Source organism: Lepisosteus platostomus, chromosome 26, assembly GCF_059453375.1.
Source record: "Lepisosteus platostomus isolate fLepPlt1 chromosome 26, fLepPlt1.hap1, whole genome shotgun sequence".
In the NCBI taxonomy this organism is placed as follows: Eukaryota; Metazoa; Chordata; class Actinopteri; order Semionotiformes; family Lepisosteidae; genus Lepisosteus; species Lepisosteus platostomus.
The window spans coordinates 14,306,870-14,326,540 of NC_142636.1; the positions used below are offsets into that span (position 1 = coordinate 14,306,870).

A 19,671-nucleotide genomic window follows, 5' to 3' on the forward strand; every position below is an offset into this window, starting at 1 on the left:
TACCAGTAGCTTGCATTCCAGAACTACAGACTCAGCTATTGTCTTCACAGTGATAATGCCTGAAAGTGATACTGCTGTTAGCAATTGTAAACTCATTATTATAGCCACTATCAGCGAGAACGAAATCTTAGTCATGCCGTCTTGTAATATAATTACAGATGATTCCGGGGGAAAAAGTGAATTCAGAGGGAGTGTGAGAGGAGTGTCTCCAGTCCAGTCAGGAGTGTCTCAGTGTGTGAATTCAGGGACAGTGTGAGAGGAGATGGACAACATTTTCCCTAGCAGTGTCTCCAGTCCAGTCAGGAGTGTGTCAGTGTGTGAATTCAGGGACAGTGTGAGAGGAGAGGGACAGCAGTGTCTCCAGTCCAGTCAGGAGTGTGTCAGTGTGTGAATTCAGGGACAGTGTGAGAGGAGAGGGACAGCAGTGTCTCCAGTCCAGTCAGGGGTGTGTCAGTGTGTGAATTCAGGGACAGTGTGAGAGGAGAGGGACAGCAGTGTCTCCAGTCCAGTCAGGAGTGTGTCAGTGTGTGAATTCAGGGGCAGTGTGAGAGGAGAGGGACAGCAGTGTCTCCAGTCCAGTCAGGAGTGTGTCAGTGTGTGAATTCAGTGGCAGTGTGAGAGGAGAGGGACAGCAGTGTCTCCAATCCAGTCAGGAGTGTCTCAGTGTGTGAATTCAGGGGCAGTGTGAGAGGAGAGGGACAGCAGTGTCTCCAATCCAGTCAGGAGTGTCTCAGTGTGTGAATTCAGGGGGAGTGTGAGAGGAGAGGGACAGCAGTGTCTCCAGTCCAGTCAGCAGTGTCTCAGTGTGTGAATTCAGGGACAGTGTGAGAGGAGATGGACAACATTTTCCCTAGCAGTGTCTCCAGTCCAGTCAGGTGTGTGTCAGTGTGTGAATTCAGGGGCAGTGTGAGAGGAGAGGGACAGCAGTGTCTCCAGTCCAGTCAGGAGTGTGTCAGTGTGTGAATTCAGGGGCAGTGTGAGAGGAGAGGGACAGCAGTGTCTCCAGTCCAGTCAGGAGTGTGTCAGTGTGTGAATTCAGGGGCAGTGTGAGAGGAGAGGGACAGCAGTGTCTCCAGTCCAGTCAGGAGTGTGTCAGTGTGTGAATTCAGGGGCAGTGTGAGAGGAGAGGGACAGCAGTGTCTCCAGTCCAGTCAGGGGTGTGTCAGTTTGTGAATTCAGGGACAGTGTGAGAGGAGAGGGACAGCAGTGTCTCCAGTCCAGTCAGGAGTGTGTCAGTGTGTGAATTCAGGGGCAGTGTGAGAGGAGAGGGACAGCAGTGTCTCCAATCCAGTCAGGAGTGTCTCAGTGTGTGAATTCAGGGGGAGTGTGAGAGGAGAGGGACAGCAGTGTCTCCAGTCCAGTCAGCAGTGTCTCAGTGTGTGAATTCAGGGACAGTGTGAGAGGAGATGGACAACATTTTCCCTAGCAGTGTCTCCAGTCCAGTCAGGTGTGTGTCAGTGTGTGAATTCAGGGGCAGTGTGAGAGGAGAGGGACAGCAGTGTCTCCAGTCCAGTCAGGAGTGTGTCAGTGTGTGAATTCAGGGGCAGTGTGAGAGGAGAGGGACAGCAGTGTCTCCAGTCCAGTCAGGAGTGTGTCAGTGTGTGAATTCAGGGGCAGTGTGAGAGGAGAGGGACAGCAGTGTCTCCAGTCCAGTCAGGAGTGTGTCAGTGTGTGAATTCAGGGGCAGTGTGAGAGGAGAGGGACAGCAGTGTCTCCAGTCCAGTCAGGGGTGTGTCAGTTTGTGAATTCAGGGACAGTGTGAGAGGAGAGGGACAGCAGTGTCTCCAGTCCAGTCAGGGGTGTGTCAGTGTGTGAATTCAGGGGCAGTGTGAGAGGAGAGGGACAGCAGTGTTAATAGTACCTAAGTGCCAAATGTGCATGTATATGGATAATAAACAAATCAAAGATGAACTCAGTTTTTAGAATAGATATTTTTATTCCTTTAAAAATGAAAAAATACAGATAAAATCAGAAAGCATTCCACAGCATATACTGTATATTTGTATTCATATATAGCATTTTAGAATTTTGCATATTAACAAAAATTATGACAACATCATGGAGTAAAAATAAATTTTCCAAGAGTTATTGTTTAAGAATACAGACATTCAAGTCACACAGGGTGCACTTCAGGTAGAAACCGTTTTACAGGAAGTGATGTCATAGAGGTATGCGGCACAACTGTTAATGCAGTCCCCAGGGAAACGTACCAGGACTTTTTAAACAAGTGTTATTTATATTAAAATAAAGAGCACAATAAAAGAACTAAAGACAGGTTTTTAGAGACCAACCAAAGCTTAACAAGACCTATCCCCTCTCACCCCCACCCACAGAGTGCAGAGTGCAGCCCATCGGACTGGGAGGTCACAGAGAGGACAGCGAGGCAGAAAACCACCTGAGGCCACGAGCACAAAGACATGAAGACAGACAGGATCAACAACAACTAGCAAACATCTGAACACAGCAAGAGAGCGAGACAGGCAGGAGAGAGAGAGAGAGAGACAGGCAGGAGGAGGAGGAGAGGGGACATAGAGAGAGACAGGCAGGAGAGAGAGACAGGCAGGAGAAGGAGAGGGGACAGAGAGAGACAAGCAGGAGAGATGGGGGAGACAGAGGAGAGGCAGAGACAGACAGAGGGAAGGAGACAGAGGAGAGGCAGAGACAGAGGGAAAGAGGGGCACATCCCCATCGAGCTGGCTGGGTCGGTCTCCTCCCGTCTTTTTGTTCCCGAACAAAACTCCTCCCTCTGAAAGAGCCGTTCCGGAGCCGAAGCTCAGCAGCAGATCCGAGGTGCTGGGAGGAACCCCCCATGAGCTCCTGTCCCAGAGCCCCCGCCCCGTCTCCACCTGCGCCCTGGCCAGACTCTTAATTGGCTTAACGAGGGCCTGATTAAAACTGCTGCCAACCCTCTCCCTGGGCAGGGGGGGGCAGAGGATTTCCTTGTAGGAGCTGAGGACACTCATGACACACAAGGTGATTATCCAATTAAAGGGTCCAATTAAGCAATCAGAGAGCTTGAGTGCCGGGCGGAAGCAGGAGGGGCTGGCAGACACGGCGGGCGACGCCCTCTTGCACCCCAGTACTGGTGAGGTGACACAGGGGTGATCAGCTCGGGCAGTCAGAGCCCCGCAGGTGGGGGTCCCTGGGAGAGACACTCGGTACCAGAGGGATTACAGTGACAAAGTACAGCTGCAGCCTTTAGACAGGAGCACAGCTACTGAGAGAGTTCATTACTGTGTAATTACAGCCTGTAACAATGCACACAGGGTGAAAGGCTATAATAACAGCTACTGACAGAGCTTATAACCACGTAATTACAGCCTGTAACAATGGACAAACAGTTAAAGAATGTACTCACAGCTACTGAGAGTGTTAACTACTATGTAGTTATAGTCTGTAACCATGTACACATGGTTAAGGACCGTAATCACAGATAAGAGAGTTAATTACTGCATAAATACAGGCTTTAAAAATGTACACATGGTTCAAGACTATATTCACAGCTATTGAGAGAGTTAACTACTATGTAATTACAGCCTGTAACAATGTACAGTCAAAGACTGTAATGACAGCTAATGAGAGTTAATTACTGCGTAATAACAGCCTAAAACAATGTGCACACTGTTAAAAATAAGGATTTCAACAATCTAGGGAATGAGAGATTAATCTTGCTGGAGTTAGTAACACTGTAACTCTTATCTGTTATTAGTCCTGTGTAGATACTTCTTTAACACTTTAATTGAAGTAGTAAACAACATCTGGAGTAAATAGCATCATCAATGGCTGCTGTAGTAGTTAATAAACGTCATTACATCTATCCATTATGCAGTTGAAAACAGTGTAATGACACTCATGTGACATAGCTACAGTTAATAACAATGTAATTACAAGCATCAATGATGCAACTGTGGTTAATAACAGTGGCTGTAGCTGCGGCCACTGGTGAGATTACAGTTATCAAGACTGAAGATGTCAACTTTCAGTTAATTTGTTTTTCAGTAACCTTTTAAAACTGATAACTGTAATTTCTCCTGTTGGAAAAGCCTGTGTAGTAACATGTAAATACATGTACTGACATCAGAGCGAGTGGTGATACAATGTTCTTACCAAAAGAAAGCAGATTTCAGTGGTTGAGGTGAACCCATTAATAAAAATGTAACAACTTCTATTAAAAACTTTGCTTCTAGTTAGAAAATCTGGGGCAGATCAGGCAACAGGGGATGAGGTTAGACTGCAGACATCCCAGCAGAGAGGCAGTGCAGAAGGCTTGAAGGGTGTGTGTGTGTGTGTGTGTGTGTGTGGTGTGTGTGCGTGCGTGTCTATCAGTGTGTCTGTGTGGTCTGTTGTGCAAGTGTGTGTTTGTGTGTCTGTGTGTGCAGTCTGCTGTATCAGTGTGTTTTTTGTGTGTGCATGTGTGCAGTCTGTGTGCTGTTTGGTTCACTGTGCAGCATACTTCTTTTCACACAAACTAATTCCTCTTTCAGACTCAAAGCTGCTGATGCTGTTTAAAGTATTAAAAACCCTCCTGCGCCTCCAGGCAGACAGGGGGCACTATCCTCTCTCTCTCAGCTCGTCTCTCCACCCCCTGGTCTCCTTCCTCAACCTTCCTCTCTCCATCTCTCCATCTCTGTCTCAGGCTCCAATCTCCCTACAGTCTGAGCTGCTCTGAGCCACTCCGGCTGTAAGCCCCTCCCCTTCCGTGCTGCTGGCTCCACCTCCCTGGGATGAAGCAGGCCCACGATTGGTCCACTCAGGCTTGGTCCCTCCTGTTCTAACCTCTGGGGTGGGGCTCGGCGTATGATTGGTCCTCTCCAGCTTCCGATGCTTGCGAATGGTGGCCTGTTGCAGTGGGGGCGGGATTCGGGGCGGGGCCTCCTGCCTGAAGATCTCTCTGATTCGCTCCACGCAGATGGAGGCAGCCTCCCGGGTCTCCCTGGAGAGCTGCGATAGGCTGAGGAAACCATGAGGGAGGTCCTCCACCACGCACAGGGTCACCGGCTGGTTGACGGCCCGCAGGCGCTTGGCGAACATCACCGAGTCGTCCAGCATCGGGTCCAAGGCGCAGGCCTGGCAGGGAGGGGATACCAGAGATCAGTACCTCTCTCCTCCTCCCCCCCCCTCTCCACTCTCCCTCCTCCCCTGTCCTCCTCTCCCCCTCCCCGCTCTCTCACCACGATGTGCAGAGGGGGCAGGCCTCTCAGCATGCTGTCGGGGGCCAGCAGGGGCGACATGTAGGGGTTCCTGACGATCGGCGAAGTCTGCAACCTCATCTCTGCCAGCTGCTCCGAGCGCAGGGGCGTGAACCCCTCGGGGAAGTCGGGGGCAGCGCTGGGGGGCTCGGAGGAGGGGCCACAGGGTCCAGAGAAAGGGGCGCTTTCTGGAGACGGCACATCTAACACAGGTGGTGACGGGACCCCCTCTGACAGCCCCCCTCCAACACTGGACTCCACTGAGTCATCTTCAGTGAGGAAGAAGCTGACGTCTTCAGGCTGAGACACAGAGAGGTCAATAAACACTGAGCACTGCACTACATCAACACTGCACTGAGAGAGAGGGGTTAAAACACACTGAACACTGCACTACATGAACACTGCACTGAGAGAGAGGGGTTAACACAGACACACTGACTGGACACTCCAGTACATGAACACTGCACTGAGAGAGAGGGGTTAATACAGACACACTGACTGGACACTCCAGTACATTAACACTGCACTGAGAGAGAGGGGTTCATACAGACACACTGACTGGACACTCCAGTACATGAACACTGCACTGAGAGAGAGAGGGGTTAAAACACACTGAACACTGCACTACATGAACACTGCACTGAGAGAGAGGGGTTAACACAGACACACTGACTGGACACTCCAGTACATGAACACTGCACTGAGAGAGAGGGGTTAATACAGACACACTGACTGGACACTCCAGTACATGAACACTGCACTGAGAGAGAGAGGGGTTAATACAGACACACTGACTGGACACTCCAGTACATTAACACTGCACTGAGAGAGAGAGGGGTTAATACAGACACACTGACTGGACACTCCAGTACATTAACACTGCACTGAGAGAGAGAGGGGTTAATACAGACACACTGACTGGACACTCCAGTACATTAACACTGCACTGAGAGAGAGAGGGGTTAATACAGACACACTGACTGGACACTCCAGTACATTAACACTGCACTGAGAGAGAGGGGTTAATACAGACACACTGACTGGACACTCCAGTACATTAACACTACAGTGCAAGGGGTGTGCAGTACCTTGTGCAGGGAGTCGGGGGGCGCTGTGCTGGTTGCCGGGGAGTTGTGCCGGTGGGTGCCCAAGTCCTGGCAGGTTTTGCTCTTCAGGGAGTCTCTCTTCACTGAGAATGAGGTCGGGGGTACTGGGGGTACCGGGGGATCGGAGTGTGGTGAGCCGAGGCTCGCCTCAGAAACACTCTTCCTCACCGAATCTGAGAGACGGAACAGGACAGGTGTGGGCCTGTCTCCCACTGGAGAGACACCGTGTGCCCACAGACAGGTGTGGGCCTGTCTCCCACTGGAGAGACACCGTGGGCCCACAGACAGGTGTGGGCCTGTCTCCCACTGGAGAGACACCGTGTGCCCACAGACAGGTGGACAGAGAGACAGGGCAGCATGCAGGTAAGTGACCAGACAGATGGATCAGTGTGGAATTACAGGCATTCAATCCCAGCAAAGCCAGAGAGCTGCACAGACAGATGCACAGGAAATGCCGGGGGGAAATATTTAAGTGTGACACACTAAGGGTATTCTCCTCTCCATTCCTTTCTCTCCTTCAGTTCATCTCCCTCTCTCCCCTCTCCTCCTCTCCCTCTCTCCTCTCTCTCTCTGTGTGGAGAGGGACAGAACTGTGCTCCTCTCTCTGCGTGGACAGAGAATGCGAAAGGAGATTAACTGGGTTCACAGACAACATCTGACTCGGTTGCCTGGGAAACAGCTGCTAGGACACAGGAAGGGAGAGGGAGGGAGGCGATTGGAGGATGGTGGCATGCCATGTGACCATGCCTGGACGACATCATGGGACCTACACGGGGTGAGGGAGGGGGGTAACTGAGCTGACATCAGTGGAAAGAAAAATACAATTCTTTGTTTATTCCTACTTTTCTTTTGTTCAGAGAAACATCAGATTATGTCGCACTCTAACTCTTCAAGACAGATAGCTGGAATTGGAATATAACCACCATTCTTTTAAATCTGCCTTTTAGTTTTTCCGGACTGACAGCTCAATCACCAATCCCCGGCCAAGCCGACAGCAGGTGGGCGGGGCTTTGTGATGGGCGTTGCTAGGTAACTTCAGAGAGAGACTCTCCTACCAGGGGGCAGCTGGAAAGAAGAGGCGGGGCTTGGGAGGCGGAGATAGTGCATCAGAAAGGTCAAGGGTCGCCTGAGGCACGCCCACAGGCGCTGACACACTGCAGAGACAAGAGAGACTAAAAGACAACGGGGAGTCTGGGATACTGGAGGAGCTTCTCCCTCACGCATATTAGTACAGACGCCAAGTTAATACAGACAAATGGCAAAGATACTGGTGCCGAGAACGTGTTCCTGCACACACACTGGGGGAGCGGAGAGGCGCAGTACCGGCGCTCCGGCGGGTGTCCAGGAGGGAGTGGATCCAGTTGCTGGCTCCCTGCCGGAAGTCTCGGAGCAGCAGGGCGGTGTCCCTGCGCACCATGGACAGGGCGCTCAGCTTCTCCAGCTGCCTGTCGGCCTGCGGCTCCGTGCCTGCCGGCGGACGGACAGGGCGGTGAGCGGGCGGCCGGGCCGGGCCGGGCGGCGGGCGGCGGGCGGCGGCGCGTACCCGCGTAGGCGCTCAGGCACTTGGACAGCACGCTGAGGGGCAGCAGCGGGTCGATGAGGGTCAGCAGGCGCGAGGGCGAGGCGGTGGCGGTCAGCAGCGTGGCCGGGTACGCCGCCATGATGCCGTCCGGCGGCCGCACGCCGAAGGAGGCCGCGCGCATCGACACGGTGAGGCACAGGTTCCCCCCGGCGCTGTCGCCCGCCAGGCACACGCGCTCTCCTGTCCAGCCTGGGGAGGGGGGGAGAGTGAGGCTGTGCCAGTGTGTGAGAGCAGTGTGTGTGAGAGCAGTGTGTGTCAGTGTGTGAGCAGTGTGTGAGCAGTGTGTGAGCAGTGTGTGAGCAGTGTGTGAGCAGTGTGTCAGTGTGTGAGCAGTGTGTCAGTGTGTGAGCAGTGTGTGAGCAGTGTGTGAGCAGTGTGTGAGCAGTGTGTGAGCAGTGTGTCAGTGTGTGAGCAGTGTGTCAGTGTGTGAGCAGTGTGTGAGCAGTGTGTGAGCAGTGTGTGAGCAGTGTGTCAGTGTGTGAGCAGTGTGTCAGTGTGTGAGCAGTGTGTGAGCAGTGTGTGAGCAGTGTGTGAGCAGTGTGTCAGTGTGTGTCAGTGTGTGTACAGTATATTACCCAGGAGGTGGCAGTTCTTCAGAGCCCAGCAGTAGAGTCAGTGTGTGTCAGTGTGTGTGTACAGTATATTACCCAGGAGGTGGCAGTTCTTCAGAGCCCAGCAGTGTGTCAGTGTGTGTCAGTGTGTGTGTACAGTATATTACCCAGGAGGTGGCAGTTCTTCAGAGCCCAGCAGTAGAGTCAGTGTGTGTCAGTGTGTGTGTACAGTATATTACCCAGGAGGTGGCAGTTCTTCAGAGCCCAGCAGTAGGCGTAGAAACACTCCTCCAGGGCTCGGGGAAACGGGGCTTCAGGGGCGAGTGAGTAATCCACTGACAGAATGGGGACCCCCAGAGCCTGAGTCCAGCTCTTCAGATAGGGCTGAGAGGGAGGACAGAGGCACATATGAGGACCCCTGGGGTTCAGTCTGTCACAGCCTGATGGACACACACTGAGGATCAGTACACAGGTACCCCTGGGGTTCACTGTCACAGCCTGTGTGCCCACACAGCCTCTCTCCCTCCCTCTATATCCCTCCATCCATTCCTCTCTCCATCTCACTGTACCTCATGGGATTTGGAGGTCTGGGCGACGAAGCCGCCACCATGATAGTGGACGATGAGGCAGGGAGAACAGGGAGAGGGCCTGGACTTCAACCCCAGAGAGAGAGACGGGCCCTCGGAACGACAGAGGGACAGCAGCTCCGCGCTGTCCTGAGAGAGAGAGAGGGGTTAATACAGACACACTGACTGGACACTCCAGTACATTAACACTGCACTGAGAGACAGAGGGGTTAATACAGACACACTGACTGGACACTCCAGTACATTAACACTGCACTGAGAGAGAGAGGGGTTCATACAGACACACTGACTGGACACTCCAGTACATTAACACTGCACTGAGAGAGAGGGGTTAATACAGACACACTGACTGGACACTCCAGTACATTAACACTGCACTGAGAGAGAGGGGTTCATACAGACACACTGACTGGACACTCCAGTACATGAACACTGCACTGAGAGAGAGGCGTTAATACAGACACACTGACTGGACACTCCAGTACATTAACACTGCACTGAGAGAGAGGCGTTAATACAGACACACTGACTGGACACTCCAGTACATTAACACTGCACTGAGAGAGAGGGGTTCATACAGACACACTGACTGGACACTCCAGTACATGAACACTGCACTGAGAGAGAGGGGTTCATACAGACACACTGACTGGACACTCCAGTACATGAACACTGCACTGAGAGAGAGGCGTTAATACAGACACACTGACTGGACACTCCAGTACATTAACACTGCACTGAGAGAGAGGGGGGTTAAGTTGGACACACCAACCTGTCCCTCTCTCAGTTCGTAGGACAGTAGCCTCATCTGGACAGGTGCAGGGCCACAGTGTGCCACAGGGGGCGTGATGGTGACCATGAGGCGGGGGTCAGAGGCCAGCGGGATGTCGAAGGGGTCAGGGGGAACGGAGAGGGTGCGGTTGACCCGTACTGTGGTGGACGTCATGCTGGCCAGACTCTGTTGACAGAGAAAGACAGAAGACTGGTCAGCAGTGGCAAGCCCAGCGGGTCAGCTGGGGTGGAGGACAGGCCTCAGTGCCTCTTACCGAGAGCACCTCTGTCTCGGTGATGTTCCAGAAAGTCTTCCAGAATTGGACGTCCAGGTTCTGGGTGATCCGCTCAAACTCGGCTCCTCTGAGTTCTGGGTCAATGGCATACTTCCCACTGGTAAAGAACGAGCTAGCAGCCACTCCTGAGAGAGAGAGGGGTTAATACAGACACACTGACAGGACACTCCAGTGCATTAACACTGCACTGAGAGAGAGGGGTTAATACAGGCACACTGACTGGACACTCCAGTACATTAACACTGCACTGAGAGAGAGAGGGGTTAATACAGACACACTGACTGGACACTCCAGTACATTAACACTGCACTGAGAGAGAGGGGTTAATACAGACACACTGACTGGACACTCCAGTACATTAACACTGCACTGAGAGAGAGGGGTTAATACAGACACACTGACTGGACACTCCAGTACATTAACACTGCACTGAGAGAGAGGGGTTCATACAGACACACTGACTGGACACTCCAGTACATTAACACTGCACTGAGAGAAGCACGGTTATAAAACAGAAGTGATTTGTGTTTCCCGGGTATGGAGAGGAGCGAGAGTCTTGCTCACCATACTGTGTAATCCCTCCTCCCTCCACTGGGTGGCAGCGAAGAGCAGGAAACACAGAGTTAGACTGCGCCGGTCACAGCGACAGCGGTCAAGACCACGGCGCAGAGCCAAGCTCGACCTCTCGGTCACTGTGCCCAGCGGCGTTCCTGACGCCCATAAGCGGCCCTGTTCGCCTGGCTCTTGGCCCTCTCGCGCCACTCTCAAGTAGCTTCGCCTCCGCGGGGACGCGGTGTTGGGAATCATTCCGGAATACTAACGGAAGCAGCGTGGGAGAGCGGGAATATACGGCCAGGGCCCCACCGGATCGGGGGCTGGGCGAGTACGTCCACCGATGAGGATTCTGGGAAAGGATTCCCGAGGGACAGGGGCGCGGAGATCCGTGTTTTAGCAACGGAATCCCCACAGGAGCGGGATTCCTGCTCTGGGAGTCTAGCTGCTCAGAGCCCCCGCCGACAGGGCAGGCACAGGGCACCGGCGGCCAGGAGCAGCTAACAGGGCTGTCTGAGAGCCGCCCTCGTCTCGGGGCTCATCTGTGCTCAGCCCTGCCCCCCGCTGGACACAGCGAGCGAGCTTCCGTCTGCGACGCCACGGAGACTGCGTCCCCCGTGTGTCAGAGGGCGAGTCGGTCAGTGTGTCAGAGAGTCAGTCGGTCTGTCTGTCTGTCTGACTCACCGATCCCAGACTGGTGTCTCCTGTAGTTCTCCCCGAAAGACACCAGTCCGATGGAAATTGTCTGAAGAAAGGGTCGGATCGCTGGGGTGAACTGAGACAGAGGGAAAGGTATAGAGTTGGTGCAGTTTCTATCTGAATCTACGAGTACCCTTCATCTTTCTACTTCCCCCTCCTCCACACTACGCTTCCTGCCCCTCCTCTCTCCACTTCCTGCCCCTCCTCTCTCCACTTCCTCTCCCTCACATCTCCACTTCCTGCCCCTCCTCCCTCCACTTCCTCTCCCTCACATCTCCACTTCCTGCCCCTCCTCCCTCCACTTCCTCTCCCTCACATCTCCACTTCCTGCCCCTCCTCCCTCCACTTCCTCTCCCTCACATCTCCACTTCCTGCCCCTCCTCCCTCCACTTCCTCTCCCTCACATCTCCACTTCCTGCCCCTCCTCCCTCCACTTCCTCTCCTTCACATCTCCACGTCCTCCCCCTCAGATCTCCACTTCCTCTCCCTCAGATCTCCATTTCTCCACTTCCACTTCCTCTCCCTCACATCTCCACTTCCTCCTCCTCTCTGTATTACCTGGAACCCAAGGCACCTCCCGTAGAAGCAGCCCTTGTGCATGCTTGAGTACTCGCGTACGAACTGCTCGCTCAGGCCACTCTCCTCTGCGAAAAAAAGGTTTCCGTGGCGATTTTCGGCAAGGAGACGCTGTGCCAGGTACAGTAGTGCCCTCAGCTGGCAGAGGGCAGAGCAGTAGGCCTCCATCTCAGCTGCATTGTGATTGGCTCTGAAGAAGATGCTGCGTCTGTTTGCTGCAATATAGCGCCCCTTATGGACAATGTGGAGAAGGCAGGATCGAACGACCTAAAGACAGAGAGAGGGGTTAATACAGACACACTGACTGGACACTCCAGTACATTAACACTGCACTGAGAGAGAGAGGGGTTAATACAGACACACTGACTGGACACTCCAGTACATTAACTGAAAGACCTTAATCAGTGAGCGATATCCATTCGCTGGTGTTTGGGGGTCGAAGTCGAAGACGTGACACAGTGCGGAGAAGCCGCCCATCACGGGCTCCAGGCTGCGGGCGTGGCCCTGGATCTGAGAAAACGCCTCCACAAACCGGCGCGCAGCCTCGCCGGACGCACCGCCCCCTGGCTGCGCGGAGAAGAACTGCACGTTCTCCTGGCAGACATCGTACAGCGCGGAGAAGACAGCCCGGCTGTCCATCGTCGCAGCCGGAGAGAGGGGGGCAGGAGCTGAGAGGAGACAGGGACACGGTCAGCAGGGTCCAGTAGCCCTGCACTGCTGACCACAACAGTACTGTTCAGTAACCCTGCACTGCTGACCACAACAGTACTGTTCAGTAACCCTGCACTGCTGACCACAGGTCTGTGTAGTCAGAAAGGAGACAGGAACACGGTCAGTCATGTTCAGTAACACTGCCCTCCTGATCCCAGGTCTGTGTGCTCAGATGGGAGACAGGAACACGGTCAGTCGTGTTCAGTAACACTGCACTCCCGATCCCAGGTCTGTGTGCTCAGATAGGAGACAGGGACACGGTCAGTAGTGTTCAGTAATCAGAGAGGCGTGTGTGTGTGTGTGGAGGGGATGAGAGTGTCTCTCCCTGGTGTCCTGTGCTGTAAGACGACACTGTGGAAAGGTATTGGCTTCTAACTGAAAGCTCACCTGTAGGAACCCCACACCCGATGACAGCAGACAGGCCCTTTACTCAAGACCTCGTCTAGTGTTACAGTGTCTTCACGCACTGGTCACAGGCTGTTCTGAGGGAATCTGGAGTGTCTGTGTGTTAACACACTGGTCTCAGGCTGTTATAAGAGACTCTGGAGTGTCTGTGTGTTTACACACTGTCCACAGGCTGTTATAAGAGAATCTGGAGTGTCTGTGTGTTTACACACTGGTCACAGGCTGTTATAAGAGAATCTGGAGTGTCTGTGTGTTTACACACTGGTCACAGGCTGTTATAAGAGAATCTGGAGTGTCTGTGTCTTTACACACTGGTCTCAGGCTGTTATAAGAGAATCTGGAGTGTCTGTGTGTTTACACACTGGTCACAGGCTGTAATAAGAGAATCTGGAGTGTCTGTGTGTTTCCACACTGGTCACAGGCTGTTATGAGAGAATCTGGAGTGTCTGTGTGTTTCCACAATGGTCACAGGCTCTTATAAGAGAATCTGGAGGGTCTGTGTGTTTCCACACTGTCCACAGGCTGTTATGAGAGAATCTGGAGTGTCTGTGTCTTTACACACTGGTCTCAGGCTGTTATGAGAGAATCTGGAGTGTCTGTGTGTTTCCACACTGGTCACAGGCTCTTATGAGAGAATCTGGAGTGTCTGTGTCTTTACACACTGGTCTCAGGCTCTTATAAGAGAATCTGGAGTGTCTGTGTCTTTACACACTGGTCACAGGCTGTTATAAGAGAATCTGGAGTGTCTGTGTGTTTCCACACTGGTCATGGACTTTAACAAAGGAATCCCTCCCAGCCCAGTCCACTGCCCGCTCCCTCTCGAGTCACGAGCGCAGTGTCTATAGTTAGAGCAGTGCGTGTGTGAGCGTGTGTGAGTTTGCAAGTGTGTGCGTGTCAGTGTGTGCATGTGTGAGAGTTTGTGCGTGTGTGAGAGTGTGTGCGTGTCAGTGCCTGGCACAGGGTCCTGTCCGTCTGGCAGGCTGACTGTGTCAAATGCACAGGGAGAGGAGAGAGGAGAAAACAAAGATGGAAGAGAGAGGAGAGCAGAGAGGAGTGAGGGAAAGAAGAGAGGAAGAGAGAGAAGTGAGGAAGAGGAAAGAGGGAGGAGGAGGGAGACGGATGGAGAGAGGAGAGAGCTGCTCCGGACTGGCATGCAGTCCAGAATGTGTGCTGAGCAATGCGGACAAACTCGCTACAAACCCTGCCACTACCCAGCAGCTGAGGAACTGCGTCTCCCGTCTTACTGTGTGTGTTTAATACTGATCTCCTGTACCTTCACCTTCATCATCATCAGAGCTGTAGAGTCACTGTAGAGACACTCAGTCCAGCTCCTCTGTATCTTCACACTAATACTCCTTCATCATCATCAGAGCTGGAGAGTCACTGTAGAGACACTCAGTCCAGCTCATCTGTATCTTCACACTAACACTCCTTCATCATCATCAGAGCTGTAGAGTAACTGTAGAGACACTCAGTCCAGCTCATCTGTATCTTCACACTAACACTCCATCATCATCAGAGCTGTAGAGTAACTGTAGAGACACTCAGTCCAGCTCCTCTGTATCTTCACACTAACACTCCTTCATCATCATCAGATCAACAACATCAATAATAATAACAACAACAAAATCAATAATAATAACAAAAAAAAAAGGCCATACCCTTGTCTGCACTCATGGTTGTCCTTCAAAGTGCTGCTTGTTCTGTGAACTTGGCCACTCTGAGGGAGGGACAGAGAGTCTAGTCTTACCCCTCTCTCTCCCTCCCTCAGCCTCCCCGCCTCTCTCTCTCATTCACATTCTACAGCTCTATTGGCCCGACAGTGAATTACTGTGTTCCCAAAGCAATAACAATCAACAAAAACATCTGCAGCAAAAAAACACATTTTTTAGGAGGCTCTTTGTTATCCGGCTTCTCTGTTCAGGCAGTGGTCACTGAGCTTGTCCTCTCTGGACAGCCTGGTTTGCCTCGCGTTACCAGCAAGAAAGGCCAGTATTCAGGCAATACACCTCTCAAGGTTACACAGTCTCACCTTGACCTGTGTCAGTGTTACAGGTAGAGACACAGCCCTTATAGAGTCAGGAGACTCATCTCCCTGCAGTCTGGAGCAGAGAGCTTTAAAGGAGCCCCAGTCTCACTGTGACCTGTCAGTGTTACAGGTAGAGACACAGCCCTTATAGAGTCAGGAGACTCAACTCCCTGCAGTCTGGAGCAGAGAGCTTTAAAGGAGCCCCAGTCTCACTGTGCTCTGTGTCAGTGTTACAGGTAGAGACACAGCCCTTATAGAGTCAGGAGACTCATCTCCCTGCAGTCTGGAGCAGAGAGCTTTAAAGGAGCCCCAGTCTCACTGTGACCTGTGTCAGTGTTACAGGTAGAGACACAGCCCTTATAGAGTCAGGAGACTCATCTCCCTGCAGTCTGGAGCAGAGAGCTTTAAAGGAGCCCCAGTCTCACTGTGACCTGTGTCAGTGTTACAGGTAGAGACACAGCCCTTATAGAGTCAGGAGACTCATCTCCCTGCAGTCTGGAGCAGAGAGCTTTAAAGGAGCCCCAGTCTCACTGTGGCCTGTGTCAGTGTTACAGGTAGAGACACAGCCCTTATAGAGTCAGGATATTCATCTCCCAGAAGTTACTGAGGTCAGGTCCTCAGAGAAACACCCAGCTCTCGGTATGAGGCTGAAGAGGTTGAGCAGGGGTTGCTGCAAACCTGAGCTGTGTCTCAGCATCTCGTTATCAACTCCATCTTGGCCACAGGCCCCTCTCCCCCCTGCTACATCCCAACACTCCCTGAGCTGTACTCCACTGACTCCTCACCCACACAGCAGGAAAACCTCCACACACAACAACTCCCCCTCTTCCTCTCCCTCTCTCCCTCCTCATCCCTCTCTCCCTCCCCCTTTTCCTCCCTCTTCCTCTCCTTCTCTCACTCCTCATCCCTCTCACTCCCCCTCTTCATCTCACCCCCTTTCTCACTCTCTCTCTCCCTCTCTTCCTCCCTTTCTCCCCCCATCTCTCTCCCCCCACTCTCACTCCCTCTGTCTGTGTCTCTCCCTCTCTCACTCCCTCTCTCTCTCCCTGAGACTATTTTTACTGTCCATCTGCGTCCTGCTCGTTCCCCGAATCTCTCGGCCTCGGTGCGCCAGTGACCTTGGACATGACTGGCAGGCAGCGCCACTGGGCGCCGCGCGCTGGCGACCTTCCCTCTCGCTGGCTGTTCTCACCAAGAGCACAGGAAAACAAACACGACCTCTCACACAATTCTGACTCTTCACAGCCCGCAGGCTGACCCTGGGACACAGAGACCTGAGCACAGCGCCGGACTGGAAAACAGGCTGAACACTGGTACTAGGACTGAGAGACCCAGTACTCATCTCCCTGCAGTCTGGAGCAGAGAGCTTTAAAGGAGCCCCAGTCTCACTGTGACCTGTGTCAGTGTTACAGGTAGAGACACAGCCCTTATAGAGTCAGGAGACTCATCTCCCTGCAGTCTGGAGCAGAGAGCTTTAAAGGAGCCCCAGTCTCACTGTGACCTGTGTCAGTGTTACAGGTAGAGACACAGCCCTTATAGAGTCAGGAGACTCATCTCCCTGCAGTCTGGAGCAGAGAGCTTTAAAGGAGCCCCAGTCTCACTGTGATCTGTGTCAGTGTTACAGGTAGAGACACAGCCCTTATAGAGTCAGGAGACTCATCTCCCTGCAGTCTGGAGCAGAGAGCTTTAAAGGAGCCCCAGTCTCACTGTGATCTGTGTCAGTGTTACAGGTAGAGTCACAGCCCTTATAGAGTCAGGAGACTCATCTCCCTGCAGTCTGGAGCAGAGAGCTTTAAAGGAGCCCCAGTCACAGTGTGATCTGTGTCAGTGTTACAGGTAGAGACACAGCCCTTATAGAGTCAGGAGACTCATCTCCCTGCAGTCTGGAGCAGAGAGCTTTAAAGGAGCCCCAGTCTCACTGTGACCTGTGTCAGTGTTACAGGTAGAGACACAGCCCTTATACTGTATATAGACACAGAGTGTGTGAGTGTGCATGACTATGCCTGGGCTAAGATATCTTTGTTTCTGAGGTAAATGTCCTTTGCACCCAAACACCCGTCATTATCAGCGTGATCAACTTGATTGATTGGTCAGTCTGGGGACAGAGAGGAGAGCTGATGAGGCACAGACACAGAAAAGAGAATGAACACACTGGTTCACACTCAGTGTCAGCTCTGTGAGAACTAACAGCTAAACACACGAGTGTATTACTTTATAAAATAGTACAAGACAGTGTATTGGTGTATACTACTGTACAGGACACGATGTACTACGACCAGTGCCCAGTGTATTGGTGTATACGCTACTATAGTGCCCAGGGTGTATTAGTGTACACTCTACTATAGTGCACATATCAATGTTCATTTCTCAATCCTTGTGTCTCAGAGTGCAGAACCGGGTTTCCAGCACACATCTCGGCACGCACACAGGCAACGAGATGTTCTGGTCGAGCCGCCCCTGGCGCACCGAACCGCGGACGGTAACGTCCGGCGTGAACCGACTCGTCAGGACCGGTCACTGCCAGAGCAGCGCCGGGACGGCTCAGGAAGCCCGGTTTCAAGGCGCTATATACAGGAAAGCGCCTGATACGGACGTCATCTCTGACAGAGACGCGCCGCCGTTGAGCAGCGCTGACTCTCCCGGTCGGGTACCCCGGTCCCCGGGGATCCGACGGGGCGCCTTGAGTTACCGCAGCTAACTCGCCGCCGCGACCCCACCACCCCGACACCCCCCCGCGGGAGCACAGGCAGGGGCTCCCCTGCAGGACCCGGCCCTTACCTGGATCTGCCGGGCTGAGACGGACCCCATTCTGCGGTCCGCTCCCTGCTTCCTTCCCGGTCGCCATCTTTCCCTGCCCTCCTCAGCACCGCCCCCTAGCAGACTCCTCCCCCAGCTCATCCGGGTCCCGCCTCGCCGTGACCGCCTCCGCCAATCGCCATCTCGCTTCCGCTAATTCCCTCCCTATCGAGCCTAGTTGCTAAGAGCAACCGCCCGCCTTTTTCCTTCTATGAGCTCGGCCTTTTGGAAATAAACCCCGCCCCGCATGACGCCTGGAGCAGAGTTTACCGTAATGTTTCCTATATCGACGCCAACCAAAATCTAAGCACAACCACTCAGGATAACCACTCAGGCACAGCTTTGAGGAATCCAGGACGCCCACATTTTCGAAATATATCCTATCTTATCCCAAAAGGAATGCTACAGACCTTCGAACTGCCGTGCAAGCTGTCTTTAAAAATGTGTCTTTCAAGCTGCGAGAAACAAATGAAACAAATACAGATAAATAAGTGAATTTGCAAAACATCCTGCACAGCCGGAACGTTGTCTCTTTTCTTTTCCTTTCAGCATGAAATTAACCTTTACCTGTATCCTGCTAATTGTCATCGAGAACTTAACATTATTTTATTGATATAAAAGTTATTGATATTTATAACTGCAAGGAGACACAGGTCACAGTGAGACTGGGGCTCCTTTAAAGCTCTCTGCTCCAGACTGCAGGGAGATGAGTCTCCTGACTCTATAAGGGCTGTGTCTCTACCTGTAACACTGACACAGGTCACAGTGAGACTGGGGCTCCTTTAAAGCTCTCTGCTCCAGACTGCAGGGAGATGAGTCTCCTGACTCTATAAGGGCTGTGTCTCTACCTGTAACACTGACACAGGTCACAGTGAGACTGGGGCTCCTTTAAAGCTCTCTGCTCCAGACTGCAGGGAGATGAGTATCCTGACTCTATAAGGGCTGTGTCTCTACCTGTAACACTGACACAGGTCACAGTGAGACTGGGGCTCCTTTAAAGCTCTCTGCTCCAGACTGCAGGGAGATGAGTCTCCTGACTCTATAAGGGCTGTGTCTCTACCTGTAACACTGACACAGGTCACAGTGAGACTGGGGCTCCTTTAAAGCTCTCTGCTCCAGACTGCAGGGAGATGAGTCTCCTGACTCTATAAGGGCTGTGTCTCTACCTGTAACACTGACACAGATCATAGTGTGACTGGGGCTCCTTTAAAGCTCTCTGCTCCAGACTGCAGGGAGATGAGTATCCTGACTCTATAAGGGCTGTGTCTCTACCTGTAACGCTGACACAGAGCACAGTGAGACTCCGGATTGGCAGGGACAGCAGCATCTCCAGCAGTGGGCGGAGAAGGACAGGGTGCTCTGGAGTGTCTAGGAGGGCAGGGAGCAGTGAGCTGAAGACTCTGACCCTGCAGGCTGCCTCACCCACATGGCGTAATGACAGGACAGCTGTGCCGAGGCTGCTGGGGTGTGAAGTTTGTTCCAGGTTAAACAAACAGCACACTAAGGAGACAAACAGCCTCAGCCTGGGTGAGCCAGGGCAGATGTATTGAACTGCAGCCCAGCCAGTTCCAGACCAAGGAAAGATTAGCTTGAACTGGAGGCTGTGGGTCACTCTGGAGATGAGCACTAAGGAACAGTCTATCTCTGCTGCTGAGTCACTGTCTCACACACACAGAAACATATACACACTGGACACACAGTCACAGACACACGCTGGACACACACTCACAGACACACGCTGGACACACACTCACAGACACACGCTGGACACACACTCACAGACACGCGCTGGACACACACTCACAGACACACGCTGGACAC

At 52.8% G+C, this 19,671-nt stretch overlaps 1 protein-coding gene across 2 annotated transcripts; it reads right to left on the bottom strand.

Moving 5' to 3' along the window:
- Positions 1-1,916: 1,916 nt before the first annotated feature.
- Positions 1,917-18,162, bottom strand: lipeb (lipase, hormone-sensitive b). Of its 2 annotated transcripts, XM_088621213.1 has the most exons (14): positions 17,833-18,162; positions 12,306-12,577; positions 11,892-12,176; positions 11,319-11,409; positions 10,062-10,207; positions 9,788-9,973; positions 8,998-9,144; positions 8,668-8,812; positions 7,839-8,066; positions 7,619-7,762; positions 7,351-7,467; positions 6,278-6,468; positions 5,172-5,489; positions 1,917-5,067 (listed from the first exon to the last, which is right to left on the bottom strand). In XM_088621213.1, exons 1-14 carry the CDS (start codon positions 17,897-17,899, stop codon positions 4,633-4,635), a joined length of 2,772 nt encoding a protein of 923 aa, XP_088477339.1. In that variant the 5' UTR covers positions 17,900-18,162; the 3' UTR covers positions 1,917-4,632. The 2 variants fall into 2 exon arrangements, with proteins under 2 accessions (XP_088477339.1, XP_088477340.1); XM_088621214.1 differs by lacking the exon at positions 7,351-7,467 and having other exon boundaries at positions 17,833-17,965.
- Between the last annotated feature and the right edge of the window lie 1,509 nt (positions 18,163-19,671).